This window comes from Polypterus senegalus, chromosome 15, assembly GCF_016835505.1.
Source record: "Polypterus senegalus isolate Bchr_013 chromosome 15, ASM1683550v1, whole genome shotgun sequence".
NCBI lineage: Eukaryota > Metazoa > Chordata > Cladistia > Polypteriformes > Polypteridae > Polypterus > Polypterus senegalus.
Window position 1 is genome coordinate 28,863,250 of NC_053168.1, and position 16,633 is coordinate 28,879,882.

Below are 16,633 nucleotides of genomic sequence, written 5' to 3' on the forward strand. Positions count from 1 at the left end.
CTGTGGACACAACCATTCAGAATTATAATTTCATAAATTAGAGACTATAAGATGTGCTTGTGATACTTAAGCACGGTCAAATTGTATACAAGCTATTGTGAAGCAAGTCCTGTTCTTAATAGGTTTTACATTTTGCGATATGGAAATTAACTTTCTGTTATTTTGTTTATTAGAACACAATAATTCACTTTAATAAAAAATAAACATCATTTAGGTTCATATCATGAATGTTACTTGTATATTTCATTATTTTTTCGATGTCTACACATGTAGACAGGATCAAAAATGCCATGGATTTTAAGTCAAGGGTAAGTGAAGTGTAGATACAGACAATAATGAGGCATATTAGATGTATTTGAACAAATCTGTTACCACTTTAGATTAGTTTGAAGCAAAAAGATGCATAAGGAATACTAAACCAACACTGAGTTAGCATTTGAGGAAGTTTATAGTCTGATCCTACCACTGACACTACTGCACTATAAACACCAATGGTAGCCCTTTAAAGAAATGCTTAAATAACAAAAGGGGGTACATTTTCAGTGGAAAAGACAACTAGTAGAGATTTGCTCTGCAATCTGCTTGTGCATTGAAGAAACATACATGCCAGTCTCACAGTAACGTTCCCAATGTTTAGTTATAAAAGTTGATTTCTGATCGGTTTGCCTAAATACACAGCACTCATAAATGGTTTCCATTCTCTTTTTGACTGCCTGTATTTAGCACCAGTCTAGGAGCAGTTTGCAAGATTCAGCCCCATACTCCCTAACACTGAGCCCCCATAGTTTATTATAAATGGTCAGTCAGTTATTTTCTAACCCGCTTAGTCCTGAACAGGGTCACTGGGGGTCTACTGGAGTAAGAACATTGTTAGGCAACTGCATATCTCCTACTTTCATCTTTTTTCTTCCCGTTTTTTATTACCTTTTTTCTGTTCATTTTATAGTTGACATGCATGAAAGTAAGTATTCATAAATGCATGATGTAAAATATTACAGCAAATATTATAAGAAAGACATGAATTTGGTATCTGCAGTTACTTATAATAAAAATCAGCTATATAAACACTTCCCATTTTCAAAGATATATGGATAAAGGACACCACATAACCTTTCAATCTGCCTTTACTTGAACATTTTTGTAATGTGCTTCAAATTCCTCTTACAAAAGAGAACAAAAAAAAGTTTGTATGTTATAGGTGAAATTTTGCACTGAAAAGTAAATGAAAGTGTTTGAGTAATATATCGGTTAGAATGACATGCTTAAAAAAGATTGAAGAGCAAACATTAACATCTTCAACAACAGAGCAATTTAAGCATAAAGTAATTATATAATAAAGGACATGAGTAGCACAGATACACAGAAAATGACAAGGGTGCAAATACTAAAAATATTTTTTTACAAAAAGGTAAAACCATGTGACAGGAAAAAAAGCTAAATATGTCATCTTTCATGCTGAACAATTGCACAATATATATATGCTTATGAAGTTTCAACACCAAAATTAAAAGTCCAGTCTTCAAAAAAAAAAAAAGCAATAAAGTACAGGGTCTCGTCTTTTGTATGCAGTCACCCAGTTAATATTTTAGCCAGTCTTAGCTGCAGTGTACGTAAAGATCCCTCCAGCTCGGCTAATTTTCTTTCCAGTGAAGCTGCAAGATGGTCTCTTCCTTCTATAGAGTGCTTAGTTGTAGTGATCTGGTCCTTCAAGCTAGCATAAGAGAAGAAAACATATAAATCAATTATAATAATAAATTAAATCTGTATTCTTTTTTTCTCAGAAGAGTAAACCCTGGAGCAGTTACCTCACAGACCCAGCATCCTTCACAAGGTGGCTGTCCATATGGTACTTACAAATTTGCAATTTTCTACATGGGTTTCCCCCACCGGAATCCTCGAAATGTGCAGTCTAGGTTGACTAAAAATTCTAAATTAGTCTCCCGCGTGACTGTGCATGTGTGTGTGTGAGACAGAGAGAATATCCGTTGATGAATTAGCACCCCATCTATGGATAACTGCTGCCTTGCACCCAGTGCTGTAGACTCCAGGCTCCCATTGCTTTAAAATTAAAAAAGCAGGTTTGATAATGTTAAAATGTGTTATGTAATACAAGGCTGGTCTTCTATCCATCATTTCCATTACAGTGACATTAACAACAACAACAACAACATTTATTTCTATAGCACATTTTCATACAAAAAAATGTAGCTCAAAGTGCTTTACAAAATGGAGAATAGAAAAATAGAAGACACAGTAAAAAATAAAAATAAGTCACCATTAATTAACATAGAATAAGTAAGGTCCGATGGCCAGGGTGGACATTAGACATGAACCAAACCTGAGGAGGATGCCAGTCCATCCCACAGCCACACAATTACTTTGAGGCAATTTAGACTCACCAGTTACCTCAAATGCCCGAGATTAGACTGTGAGAGCAAACAAGAAAATCTGGACAAAAGATGAAAGTGCAAAGTTTATACTGAGCTGGAAGATGAAACCGAGTTCCCAGCAGCACTACTTTGCTGCCCACTGAAATTTTCATTGATATTTTTAACAACATCTCCTGTCCAATGAAACATTAACAAGTCTGCTGCCTTCATTAAAGGTACAGACTGATCCCTGCTGGAAGCCAATGCTGGCAAGTGCCTGATAGATTTTGTTTTTAAGCCAGATAAACCAGATGTACACAAGGTTTGCAGCAACATATGAAGTTATTTAGTTGTGATCTGGATGGAATTCAGTTGGTCTGCACAATGTTGGACGGAGCGGCTTATCCACTTTACTTCATCTATTAGGAATGCAAGGCTTACTTGGTACAGGAAAGACTATTCATTTATTTTTTCTAACTGTTATTATGCACTAGGTGATTTGTTTTCAGCTTATTCTATAGTATTTGTGGGTTAAAACATACCTTGCCTACAAAGCTGATTTTCAGATTTTTAAAGTCTAATGACACAAACTTTTCTAAGATGAAAGCAGTAGGGGTGTAACGATATGACAGATCATTTAATATGAGGCTGTCGATATAAAACATGTGGAGAGTTAAACAATACATTGTACAGAGTGGAAAAAAATATATATAATAGAAACAACAAAATCAAATGCTCTTTGAACTACATGAGGTGTGTTAAACATTTCAACAAGCAAGCCCATTGTGTGGGCAGCCCTTGCCTCCACTGTAAAACCTTTTTTTCGTCTTTTAGTGCAGAACTAAGTGGTACAAAGGTAAAAAAAGATTAAAAAAAAATCTTTTGGTGCTCTCCATGGAAGACAGCAATGTGGTTGTGAGCATGTTTGCTTTCCTGTAAGCTATAACGGTACAAGTTACATCTAGTGGTTGTGATGCTCCAGACCAGCAGCCAAGTTCACCTTCCTATATCTGGGGCATTGATAGTCAATAGTTGCCATTTACTGTTTAGTGGGCTCCTCGTCTTTCTATCCAAAGCACTGGAACCTGCTGTCTCTGACCAAGTCTCTTTGTTTCTTCTACAGAACAGAATTTTTGATCCTAATCAGTCAGGCCGCAAGAGTGACCATTCCACTCAGATGGCTACCCTCACTGTTGTCAACGTGTTATGGCTGGCTAGGCTGCCAATGTGTGATTTGCCTTCATCGTGCTAGATCTCTCATCGGCCTTTGACACATTCAACCAGCAGATCCTCTTTGCCACCTTCTCTGACTGGGGCATCGCTGGGACTGCCCTCAGGTGGTTTGAGTTCTACCTCTTGGGCAGATCGTACCGTGTCTCCTGGCAATAAGAGATGTCAATGGTTCACCAGGGAAGCAACAGACACTGCTTTATTAGGAGAGCCATATGAAGTAAGCCTTACCAGTGGTCTCAACACAAACAACAATATTTTAAGTGTACAAAACAACATGTCCAAAGGCATTTTGGAACCAAGTGCTATGGGCAGATGGAGATAAAAACCAAACATTTTGGCCAAACCACAAATGGTTTTTAGGAGAAAAAGAAGCAGGTTTGGAATAAAAAAATCACCTTGCCAGCTGTTAAGGACGAGGTGGAACTATTACATTTTGGAGCTCTGCGGCAATCGGTGGCACAGATGACACTGTGTGAGTACAGGGAAGAATGGATTCCACTCACAACAAATCCTCGAGGAGACTGTCAGACTGTCAGTCAGGAAACTGAAGCTGAAAAAAGGATGGCTTCTACAACAAGACAATCCAAAACCACAATGAAACACCTCAGAAGCACAAAGTGAAACTATCAGAGCTAATCCAAAGTTGCACCAGTTAGAATCGGATGCAAGTACGACTAGGACGTGAGATTGCTAAGAAATTGTATACACAAACTTCCTTCTTTGCAATTTCTTAAGGAAGGAATGCAGCAACGTTGGACACAAAGTGGACTACCACAGACTAGGACACCATTCATCGCACACTTTAAAAGTAAGGCTGTAAATGGCAGTGAACCGTTTTAATTCATTTACATATTTTTCCAGAAGCATAAACACCCACACAGTAAAAGAGTTCTGCCAAAAGTAAGGGCGGATTAAGTAAAGTGAGTCTTATCAGCTGGCTTCAGAAGAAATTCTCAAACAAAAATATGCTTTTAAGAAGGCTGTTGGGAAGAAAAGAACATTTATTACTTACTCACTTACTTAAATTATTCCCTTGGGAATGGTTGAAATGTGCATAATGGAACAGTTTTCAGAATTTTAGGAAAAGACACAGTTCAGGCCAATTAATGTGGAACTAAAATCTGTTTAAACTGATGATTTTTGAACGTAAGAATTACAATATTCCAACTGTATTTATTTTACTGTTAATGTCCCAAAAAATTACTCTAGTGTAGATTTTCATAAGTTGTTTTGAAAGTCCTGGAAGAATAGTGCAATTATTGGCGACAAGTACAGTAAGGTTATATAGTGCCTTGATGTGTGGAGTACAAGTCCGAGGAGGTTATGCTGAAGCTTCATAACTCACTGGTGAGGCCTCATCTTGAGTCCTTTGTGCAGTTTTGGTCTCTAGGCTACAAAAAAGGACATTGCGGCTCTAGAAAAGGTGAAAAGAAGAGTGACTAGGCTGATTTCAGGGCTATAGGATATGAGCTATGAGGAAAGAATTAAAAGAGCTGAGCCTTTTCAGTTTAAGCAAAAGGAGATTAAGAGGAAACGTGACTGAATTGTTTAAAATTGTGAAGGGAATTAGTCCAGTGGAACGAGACTCTGACTTTAAAATCAGTTCATCAAGAACACGGAGAGACAGTTGGAAACTTGTTAAGGGTAAATTTCACGCAAACATTGGGAAGGTTTTCTTTGCTACCAAGCTACCAAGTGGTGTAGTAGACAGCAGGACTTTAAGGACTTTCAAAACTAGACTTGATGTTATTTTGGAAGAATTAAGTGGACAGGACTGGCAAGCGGTGTTGGGCTGAATGGCCTGTTCTCGTCTAGAGTGTTTTAATGTTCTAAAAAAGTTACCACTGCCACTGTCGATAAAGGCATCCCCCACAACACGCATCTGCTTTCTGCAAAGTAGTCAACTGTATTCATCAAGGCATGGATGAAGCCACGTCCCTTAAAGAGGCATCATTGAACATGTCTTCTAACAATTACAAACTAGCAACTGAAGATTGACCTATTTCCAGATAGCATTGCAACATGTACACATTTTGGGATAGTGTCCTGTAAGTTCTTTTGCTTGAGCTAACTGCTGCTTGGTAGGGCCACAAAGAGAAGTCCATCGAGTGGAAGAGAGACAAGTATGAAGGTCTGGTGGCTTCACAAGGTTGACGTGTATATTACATACCTGTTGAAGTGAGTGGTGGAGATTTTGAAGGCAGGTTTGTACATAAGATACTATAGGTGGACAGATCTGTGAGCTGGATCATCCTCTGGGAATCGTGCCACATGGCCATAGTGCCTTAAATGACACTCCCTCACAATGCAGGTGTAATGTGCTCTGCGTGCTTTAATTCACAATCCAGTGTCCAATAAATAAATAAACAAACAATTTCCTTCTTTAAATAAATAAATAACCAATAAAATCCAATGCTCTTTGTGGGAGTAAAATCAGTCAACAAATAGATAAATAAATTCCAATAAGGGTAAACCCGGAGAAATAACACTGGGTTACAGTTCAGCCTTTCCTCTCTCTGTTTCTCATCAGGTCTCTGCAGCAAAGGGCTGAGACAATGGCATGCATGGTCAACCATTAAAATGGCTTGTATCTCAGCCACCTCAGCCAATCACTGCTGGGACATCCAAGTCCAGCTCCATTAGGCCACCACCATCTCTTTCAGAGATCAGTAGGACAATCTCTCAAAGCCCTTTGGTCACTCCTGCTCCCTGGTTGTTTGGCATGTTCACCCTACCCCATCTAACTCCTGTTGAACACAATTCTGGAATAGATTATGTGCATTTGTTGAATGCTTTGCTAATTATAAATATTTGTTTTATTTATACAAAGCTAACAACTAATATTTTAAAATTTTAGTGAACAAATTATGTTTTAACTTTAAGAGGCAGAAAGCTTCATGTTCAACCATCATTTGTCTGGTAGAGGAGGTAAACATAGTGACTGAATATAAATACTTACAAACTCACCTAAATAATAATCTTAATTAAAATATAAATACAAACAAAACATGTATTCTAAATGCACTTAGCGCTTATTTCACCTCTGTAAACTCAGACTATTTAAAGTGGACAAGGACTTCATGTTGTGCTTTTATCGCAGTCTATCATCATTTTCAACTTTATTGCCTGGTTTACTAGTCAAAGAGACCAAAATTTTAAAAAGCAGAGAACCAAACATCCATCTGTCTATCTATGCAGATAAAGCATTTGGGGCTGACGCAGGTGACCTGGAATTTGTGTGTCAGAGAGCAATGTTAGAAAAATGGAAATTATCTCAACTGATGACAGACACCAATTACATGCAGAACTTAAGTTCTGTAAATCAGGGAGGATAATCGCTTGAAAACACACACACATCGCTCCTGGAATTCCTTTCTTAGATAGATAGATAGATAGATAGATAGATAGATAGATAGATAGATGTTTGAAAGGCACTATATAATAGATAGATAGATAGATAGATAGATAGATAGATAGATAGATAGATAGATAGATAGATAGATAGATAGATGTCTGAAAGGCACTATATAATAGATAGATAGATAGATAGATAGATAGATAGATAGATAGATAGATAGATAGATAGATAGATAGATAGATAGATAGACAGACAGACTATGGTCATGTCTTTTAATAAGGAATACCAGAGAAAATAAGAAAATCTAGAAGTATAGAGGTTTCAAATTAGGAAAATACATTGTCACGCATTCGCGTCAGGGTGTCACCTTCAGGGCTTGTCATTCTGGGACGCAAGGGGTCACTGTTGTTGACAGTATTGTCTCTTTTTCCACCCACAGCTCCAGAAAGATGTCTAATGAGGGCAACTGACTTGACCCTTTGTTGTCCAAGGACTAGAAAACCGAGATGCTGGAAAGTGGCGTCGCAGTTGGGAAAGAGCAGACCACCGGACAGAGCTCCTACCTAACCTGACTGCTCTGTAGAGCAACCCTATGTTGTTTCTGAGGCTCTGCAGCCTTCTTATTGTTCATTTTGTTATTGTTGGTATCATTATGCACACGTTTATTTTCACTTGTGAGCACCAATACTTAAAGGAGCAACCCAGCTGGCACCTCAACATTTCTTTTTTGGACTTGTATGTTCCCTCATTCAATGACAACACACTATCAAACTGCTAGAAGTATTTGGCAAATAATCTGCTTTTCAAATGATGATTTGAATTTCTTTAGGTTTTTAACCTGTTTTGATTGTGTTTGTTTCTTTTATTTCCTTTCTTTTTGTTATTGGATTCGACTGAGAAGGTAGATTTCATGCTTTTAAACATGACTAAATATAAACCCTGAACAATGAAGAAAAATACACTAATTGCCCTTAACTACTAATGATCCGTTATCTCATGCAGAGTTGACTCCTTCTTTGCTTTTATTATTGCTAGGGAAAGATCCAGCCTCTGTGAAACGAAACAGGACAAGGTGCATTTCAAAAGAAAGATGGATTGATGGAACAAAAACAACTAAATAAACAACTTTAAAAATGTATTCAATATCTATCATAAACGAGTAAGCAGATCTTTAAACAGAAATCCATTTGATTCAGTGGTGGCTACAAATTGTTTCCCCCTTGTTATTAAGAACACTTACCTTCCAATGGCCCACAGCTCTTTGCTTTCCATCTGCTGCTTTTCCAAACCCTGAAACACCTGCTGCATTGTCTCAGCCATCTCCATGATTTTAAGGTGATCTGCCCGGACACCCTGGATCTCCAGTTTGGCAACCCGTTCATAAGATGTATCTTCTTCTCCAAGGCCACTCGCTACCAACAAAGCTCTCAGTGCTGCGCGGTTTTGCAAAACCATTAGCCGGGACTTCTCAAAGTCTTCTGGCCCTGCTATGTTCTCCCAGCAGATTGGTGAAGATGAAGGAAGCCAAAAGCGTTGTGAGCAGTTGACTTGAGACCCTGCTGAAACAAAGGGGCTATCTGCAGGAAAATTGTTAAGCAGCTCACGCAGGCCAGAGCCCCAGTCCCAGTCCATGTCCGCAATGCTGTACAGCACCTCAGAAACAGCCACCTTGTGTGTCATCAACAAAAGACAATACACGAGCCACGAGCCTTGGGTCATGTTTGCCTGAAAGGAAACAATGGAGTACCAGTTAGTCAGAAAAAAAGCATCAAAATAAAACCGCATTAACTGTTAAGGATACATGCTGTAATGGAAGTTAATGTGATTATTAAAAATGGACATTTGTTAAGTAAAGAACCCATTTTATAAAGGAAATATCACAAATTAATCATTACAAGACATATAAACATTTACATTTATTTATTTAGTAGATGCTAAAAGCAATGGAAGACAAAGACAAAACTTTACTTGTGTTATTTCTTAAGTGGTGGTTTGCTGATATACATCGCATAACGACATGTCATGCAGGGGTTTGACAAATGTATTTTTTCCATATAATAAACTACTGTTGTAACGTGAAATCAATAACATTATTTAGTGTACACTGCATACATTATATAAGCTTCATCATAGAGTGATGGGACATTTGTTTAATCTTACCTGAGTTATTTGAACTAGTCAGTGTTACAGTCTTGTCGGCATTTACTTGATAGCTTACTTGCAGACCTATACCGGTGTAATTATTCGAGGGGAAGTCAATGTGATGGTCCAGGAGCCATTTGAACCTGAACCATCGATAGTCATGAACCGAGATGAGCTGGGCAAAGGAGGACACATACTTACATCAAGGGGCAGGTGTGTGGTATAGCGGGTCCACAGCTCACGTCAAGAGGTCAGTTTTAAAATAAATAATTGCCGCACTCGCAGCTTAGTGAGGGGGCATGGTAGTGTAGCTGAAGCTGTTCCCGGGATGATTCGTGATCTGGGTGTTTCTCACCTAAGTGCACAAGTGAGAAATCGTCCGCATCCGTGATTGTGCTTGGGGGTGCTGATTTGCCACATCTGCCACGTCCTCTTCATAAATAGAAGCACGAGGTGGCTAAGTGAAAAATAAAAGAAAAAAAGACGGACGTTGCAGGAAAGCAGGAAGTAGTATGGAGAGAGAACAGGTGTGAGAGAGCAAGAGCGAGCGTGTGCTCGCAGGCAGGCAGGCAGCTGGACAGTGAGCCCTAGCAGTGGTGTTTGGCCGACACTCGGTGGGGCAGAAGGAAGTGGTCGCTCCAGCTGAGCAAACAAGGAGCTGGAATAACCGGGGATGAAAGACAGCTGGCCGCGTAAGGCCGAGATGGCAGCGGGAGTTGTAGAGTCTTGGGAAGGTGAGCCTCAGCGTGAGCGAACTGGCCGTTGAGGAACCCAAATCTCGGTCCGGTAAGGTAGCTGTACATAACCAGGGAATGGAAGGCAACCGGACAGTAGTAAGGTCAGCTGCAGGAAGGGCGACTCCCCTGTTGAGAAACCTGATGGGAGAACAGGGGAGCCGCCAGATAAAAGAAGACACCGGCTTTATTTTAAAGGACTGCTTCCAGCGTTGTTTTAACCTCATTTTAAAGGATTGTTTTTTTTTTATTGGATTTTAACCTCCACTTCACAACTGTTTTTATGGATTATTTATTTAATGATTTGCATGTTCTCCCCACGTGGGTTTCCTCCGGGCCCTCCGGTTTCCTCCCACAGTCCAAAGACATGCAGGTTAGGTGGACTAGCGATTCTAAATTGGCCCTAGTGTGTGCTTGGTGTGTGGGTGTGTTTGTGTGTGTCCTGCGGTGGGTTGGCACCCTGCCCAGGATTGGTTCCTGCTTTGTGCCCTGTGTTGGCTGGGATTGGTTCCAGCAGACCCCCGTGATCCTGTGTTCGGATTCAGCGGGTTGGAAAATGGATGGATGGATGGATGATTTGAAGCACTGCACTTTGTTTGAACACTTGTTTTTGTTTTTGTTGATTTTAATAAAAGCACTTTTGCACATTTTGCACCATCCCCTTGCTCTATTTGTTGTGCCTCACTGCCGTGCTCACTGGTAACATTACCAACAGTGTCGGGTTATGGGCTCCCAGAAGCGAGATGGGAGCATGCAGTGAATCCACATCGACACAAGGTGTAAAAGTGTCTAGTGCTTTTATTAAAGACAATCAAATCACAGAGTCAAACCGTGTTCAAATTAAAGTGCAGTTTATAAGACTAGCGGGCTCTTCCCCTGCTCACTTCACTCACCAACCCCTGGGCGGGTGCTATGCGCTAGCCGCTTCCTGGATCTGCCGCTCATGTATGGGGAAGCGGATGTACAAGTTAAACAGATTATTATTTTTATGGGAATTGTTACATATGCATAATAGATCTAACTATTTTACATTACAGAGAGTAATTAACCATAGTAAAAATAGTAAAACGTAATAAATTGAAAGAAAATTGTTTCATGTTGCGTTAGAGGCATTCGTTGCATTATACGTTTTCATTCTGTTTGGCTTTGAAATTAACAGCAAATACTTTTTAAACTTACACTTTTACTGTAAGACTTCAGTAAAAACAATTTTTTGAATTAACTTTTTGTCAATATCACATTGAATTTTGATTCCATGTTTGGACTTAACATCGTGACAACGCAACATATAACTGCCTGTGAGTGAATATTGGTTCTTTCTCTCTAATAAATAAACCGACTTTTTCGAATGTTTGTCCCTGTGATTTGTTAATTGTCATAGCAAAAGCTATTCTAACAGGAAAGTGTAAATGTTTTAATATGAATGGCATATCAAGATCTCCTTTGGTGTCTAATGTTATCCGAGGAAGATGTACTACATTACCTTTCTTTTCGCCCATTAAAATTTTACATGTCAGAATTGTTCGACCAATTTTGAATAAACTAACAAGGGGGATGCGGTTCTTGTTGTCTTTGTTTTTCCTGCAGATCATCTAATGTGGTCTACCTAATTCTCTGCATGAAATGTCCTGACACTGCACTCTATGTGGGAGAAACTGGACAAACACTCTGCCAGAGAATGAATTTGCACAGATTCCACATTAAACGTGGCAACACAGATGTTCCTGTAGCGGCCCACTTCAACAGCCATGGACACTGTGAGAAGGACTTTAAAGTCACAGGGCTTATGGGCAACTTCAAAACACAGCAAGAGAGAAAAGAATAGGAAGTTAAACTCATGCTAAAATTTAATACATTACAACATGGCTTGAATAGAGACAAGAGTTTTATAGCCAGGTATGAGGACTGTTTGCATCTCTCAGAATGACACAGATAACCTGTCAACAGAGCCACATTGTTTTGAAAAACTCATCACAAACTTCAAAGGACTTTGTTGGACAGTTATCTTATCCAAGGATCTTGACCAATACATTGTTCTTCTCTCTCTTGTTAAATTAACCCCAGCCTGAATGAATCGATTAATTTTTTACATTTAAGATTTCTCATTTAAAGATTTACCGATGTTGTTTCTTGTCCTAGAGTGTATATAAACACAGGGAACTCCAGTTTCTGTATTACATCTTGCCTGAAGAAGGGGCCTGATTTGCCTCGAAAGCTTGCATATTGTAATCTTTTTAGTTAGCCAGTAAAATGTGTCATTTTGCTTGGATTTTCTCTAGTTTCAGACAGATAAAGTTTTGTGTCTGAACTTATTTAGTATTTAAAGAACTTCTGTAAAAGCAAAAAGCCAAATTTCCACCTGGGTACAGATAAAGATCTATCTATCTATCTATCTATCTGGCTGAATCTGAGCAACTTGATAATACTCGTATTTGATTAGACTATGTTGTACAAAGGAGGATTTTGATTCTTTAAATTTAAAAATTCAATATTTTAAATAGATGTGAAAGAAAAATATGACCAGAGCTAACCTGTGGCATAGGCCATGTACGGGGCTGCCAAGAGCACACCAGTGTTCCTGGAGTGCATTTTTAAACTCGCCTTGTGCACATCCTTTTGGTGGACATGCATGGGTATACAGTTGAAATTCCATTAGAGCAAAGTGCTCAAGACTGAAAAAACAATTTGTCACAATGGAAATTTCATTAAAATAGAATTTGCACATAGCATGATCTTTCAGCATGCATAGTTGACAAAGCTGACAGCGGAATGTGAAACTCGATTGTAACCTCTTTTTTCTTTTTGCTACCATCGGTGGCATTGAGAAGTTTCCACCTTTTCTGTTATGTAAATTGCAGCTGTCAGTTGCCAGTTGAAACCCATATGGAGCCTTTGGGTTTGTTCCCCTCGTTGTTCATAGTGTGCAGCAGTCAGTATTATTAGACTTCAAAGTTGGGGGGAGGTTGGTGAGTTGGAGGTTCTCCCCCACTGTCTATAATACACTCCCCTTTAGTTACAAAAAAAAATGGCGACCCTTGAGCACATTACACAAACTGTCTAGAGCAATAAGTTACATAAACGATGGCTCTTGGGGTCCAGAGCATGCCCCTTAACTTTCATTAACTGCCTATGTTGCCTAATACAGCATTAATCAACTTGTGAGTCATGGCAGAACCCCACCTCTAACTGCACCTCATTCAAAGCGACACCATTGTAAGTGGGCCATGGACAACCACCACCCGCTCTGACATTCACGCCTAATTGACCGATGTGAATAACACTCTGACAGCTCCAGTCCTCCTTCAATCCCCACAGTGACGGTCACTCTTGATTCACTGATAGAGTCTAGCTATGGACCTCCAGAGCTCTGCAGGTACAGCTGAAGTTGAAGATGACTGACAGTTATCTGGATCCGCCCACAATGTGTCCGGTCTTCTGCAATTCCCTTTCCGAGCTCCACTCCATTGCAAGAGTGTGACGAATGAAGTGACATAAATGTGCTGTCCAATTGGCAAGCTCCTGAATCATAATTTTTGAGCCAAGGCCAGAAGAAATGTTTTTGTTTTGCTGCTTCTTTCATGGAAAATGACTCTGTTGTAATGAATTTTTCAGACACAATTGACTTCACTGTAATAAGGTTTTTTAACATTAGTTCTATAGGTATTTGGCCTTTGATCAGGACCAAAAACAGAAAATATTAAAATAAGGATTTTGTTAAAACTGAGTTCCTTGTAATGGAATTTGACCTGAAGATCTATGAAAGCACACTCGTTCTGATAGTCAAATGCTAAGAAGGAACCTGAGCCTGTCCTGCTGGTGTCCTGGGGCTGAAGTCTTGAGATGGCATATTTGTAGAGTCCAAGCATTTTAGTGGTCATGTATATAATGGGGGGTTTGAAGGTCCTCACCAAGTTGTATGTCACATTCAGCAAAGAATGCACATAAAATCCCCCATTGAGGGTAAAACAATCCTCCATTAGTTCAGTGGGAGTCCTTCCTTTGTTTTTTATGAAAACAAGCAAAGCCCCCTAAGCTTCAAAGCAAAATATCTGTCACTGTTACAATTTCTAAGAGAAGCAGATCCTTGTACTCTGTTATTAAAAGAATGAAAACTGCATGCATGTGCATGCAGCTACTGCCTCATAATGTTAGAGGTTGGATGTAAATGACTGTCTTGTAAGGAAAGCTTTGATGAAAGTCCAAGAACAACCAAAACCCAATAGAAACTAAACTCACATTAACCTCTCTCATCTACAAAGGGGGCCAATGCTGCAAAAGACTGAAAATGTCAAATTCAAGTGATTGGTGACTTCCACAGACGTGCCAGGCCAGCAGACCAGCAAAACACTGAACTTCTTCATACAGTTAGGTCTATAAATATTTGGACAGTGATGCAATTTTCATAATTTCTGGCCCTGTGTGCCACCACAATGGATTTGAAATGAAGCAATCAAGATGTGATTGAAGAGTAGACTTGCAGATTTAATTTAACAAAAACATTGTATGATCCATTTAAAAAGGATAGCCATTTTTATACATGGGCCCCCCTATTTTCTGGGGCTCAGAAATCATGAATATAACAATCATTTTCAATACTTGATTGAAAATCCTTTGCAGTCAATGACTGCCTGACGTCTGAACCCATGGCCATCTCCAAGTGCTGGGTTTCTACTCTAGTGATATTTTGCCAGGCCTTTACTGCAGCTGTCTTCAGGTGCTGTCATTGAAAATGACTCCACTTCTTTGCCTTGAAACACACCTGGTTTGCTGTCACAGTATGTTTCGGCTCAATGTCCATATATACTGTGAAGCCTCGTTCTATCAGTTTCGCAGCATTTGGCTGAAGCTGAGCAGACAGTATAGCCCTGAAAGTATCAGAAATTTTCACTTTTGTCAGCAGTCATATCATCAATAAACACCAATGACCCACTTCTAATGGCAGTCACACATGCCTAGGCCATAAATCTCCACCGTGTTTCTAAAAGCGCTTTTCCACTGCATAGTACGACACGACACGGTTCAGTTCAGCTCACTTTTGGGGGGTTTTCCACTGGGAACAGTACCTGGTACCTGGTCCTTTTTTTATTACCACCTCAGCTGAGGTTCCAAGCGCTCCGAACTGTTACCAAAACGTGACGTGTAAACTCTGCTGGTCACTGATTGGCCGGAGAAACTCGTCATTACTGCGTCACTGAACATGCGACACGAGACACAACAGACCCGCTAGATTTTTAGCACAGCCAGCGAAGGTTCGGACACACCATTTTGTTTTAACCAAAAATGTCTGTTTCGTGGTCTATTGAGGAAGTACAGACGTTCCTCTCGTTGGTAGCCGAGGAGCGGATCCAGCGAGAGCTGGATGGGGCGACGCGGAATGAAAACGTTTTTCAGGAGGTCGCTAAGCTCTTGGGCGCACATGGCTACCATCGGACTTACAAACATGTAGGGACAAGTTAAAAAAAATGAAGAGCGAGCAGTAGAGGCGGCGCAACTATAACGACACGTGAATAATCCCGCCCACTCTAAAGCGGTACTAAACTGCAGTCGAAACGCAAACCGAGCCGAACTGAGCCGAACCAAGGTGAGCTGTACTGAACTGTGCTGTGCCGTACTATGCAGTGGAAAAGCGCCAATAGATGATGTGGTATGCTACAGATCATGAGATGTTCCTTCTCTTCTCCATACTCTTCTCCATCCATCACTCTTGTACATATTGATCTTAATTTCATTTGTCCAAAGAAAACTGTTCCATAACTGCACTGTTTTTTAAGAAAATCTTTTCTGGTAAAGTCTAATCTGTTCATCCTATGCTTGGGATTTACCAGTGGTTTGCACTTTGTGGAAAGCCGTCTGTTTTTACTTTCATGAAGTCTTCTCTTGATTGTAGACTTCGGCAATGTTAGGCCCACCTCCCAGAGAGTGTTCTTGGTTTGCTAAAGGTTATGAATCAACAACAACAACAACATTTATTTATATAGCACATTTTCATACAAAAAAGTAGCTCAAAGTGCTTTACATAATGAAGAAAAATAAAAGACAAAATAAGAAATTAAAATAAGACAACATTAGTTAACATAGAATAAGAGTAAGGTCCGATGGCCAGGGAGGACAGAAAAAACAAAAAACTCCAGACGGCTGGAGAAAAAAATAAAATCTGCAAGGGTTCCTGGCCATGAGACCACCCAGTCCCCTCTGGGCATTCTACCTAACATAAATGAAACAGTCCTCTTTGGATTTAGGGTTTTCATGGAAGGACTTGATGATGATGGTCATGCAGACTTCTGGCTTTTAATCCATCACTGTTGGAACATCACGGTGCTTTGAGTAGATGGTAGTGGCACAAGCCACCACCAAAAGGACACCGGAAAAAGAAACAGAAGAGAGAGTAGGGGTTAGTACAGATTTTAGAGGCACCATGAATAGTTATTATATTGAATTGAACATACAGATTATCAGGATTAAATTAAAGTGAAGTTATGAGAAGGCCATGTTAAAGTAATGTGTTTTCAGCAGTTTTTTGAAGTGCTCCACTGTATTAGTTTGACAAATTCCTATTGGCAGGCTATTCCAGATTTTAGGTGCATAACAGCAGAAGGCCGCTTCACCACTTCTTTTAAGTTTTGCTCTTGGAATTCTAAGGAGACACTCATTTGAAGATCTGAGGTTACAATTTGGAGTGTAAGGTGTCAGACGTTCCAATATATAAGATGGGGCGAGATTATTTAAGGCTTTATAAACCATAAGCAGAATTTTAAAGTCAATCCTGAATGACACAGGTAACCAGTGTAGTGACATCA

At 39.6% G+C, this 16,633-nt stretch overlaps 1 protein-coding gene across 1 annotated transcript; it reads right to left on the reverse strand.

The window, feature by feature from the left end:
- Positions 1–338: 338 nt before the first annotated feature.
- On the reverse strand, positions 339–15,690 carry si:ch211-57n23.1. The gene is made up of 3 exons (XM_039736760.1): positions 15,659–15,690; positions 8,201–8,685; positions 339–1,711 (listed from the first exon to the last, which is right to left on the reverse strand). Exons 2-3 carry the CDS (start codon positions 8,677–8,679, stop codon positions 1,570–1,572), a joined length of 621 nt encoding a protein of 206 aa, XP_039592694.1. The 5' UTR covers positions 8,680–8,685; positions 15,659–15,690; the 3' UTR covers positions 339–1,569.
- Positions 15,691–16,633: the final 943 nt, after the last annotated feature.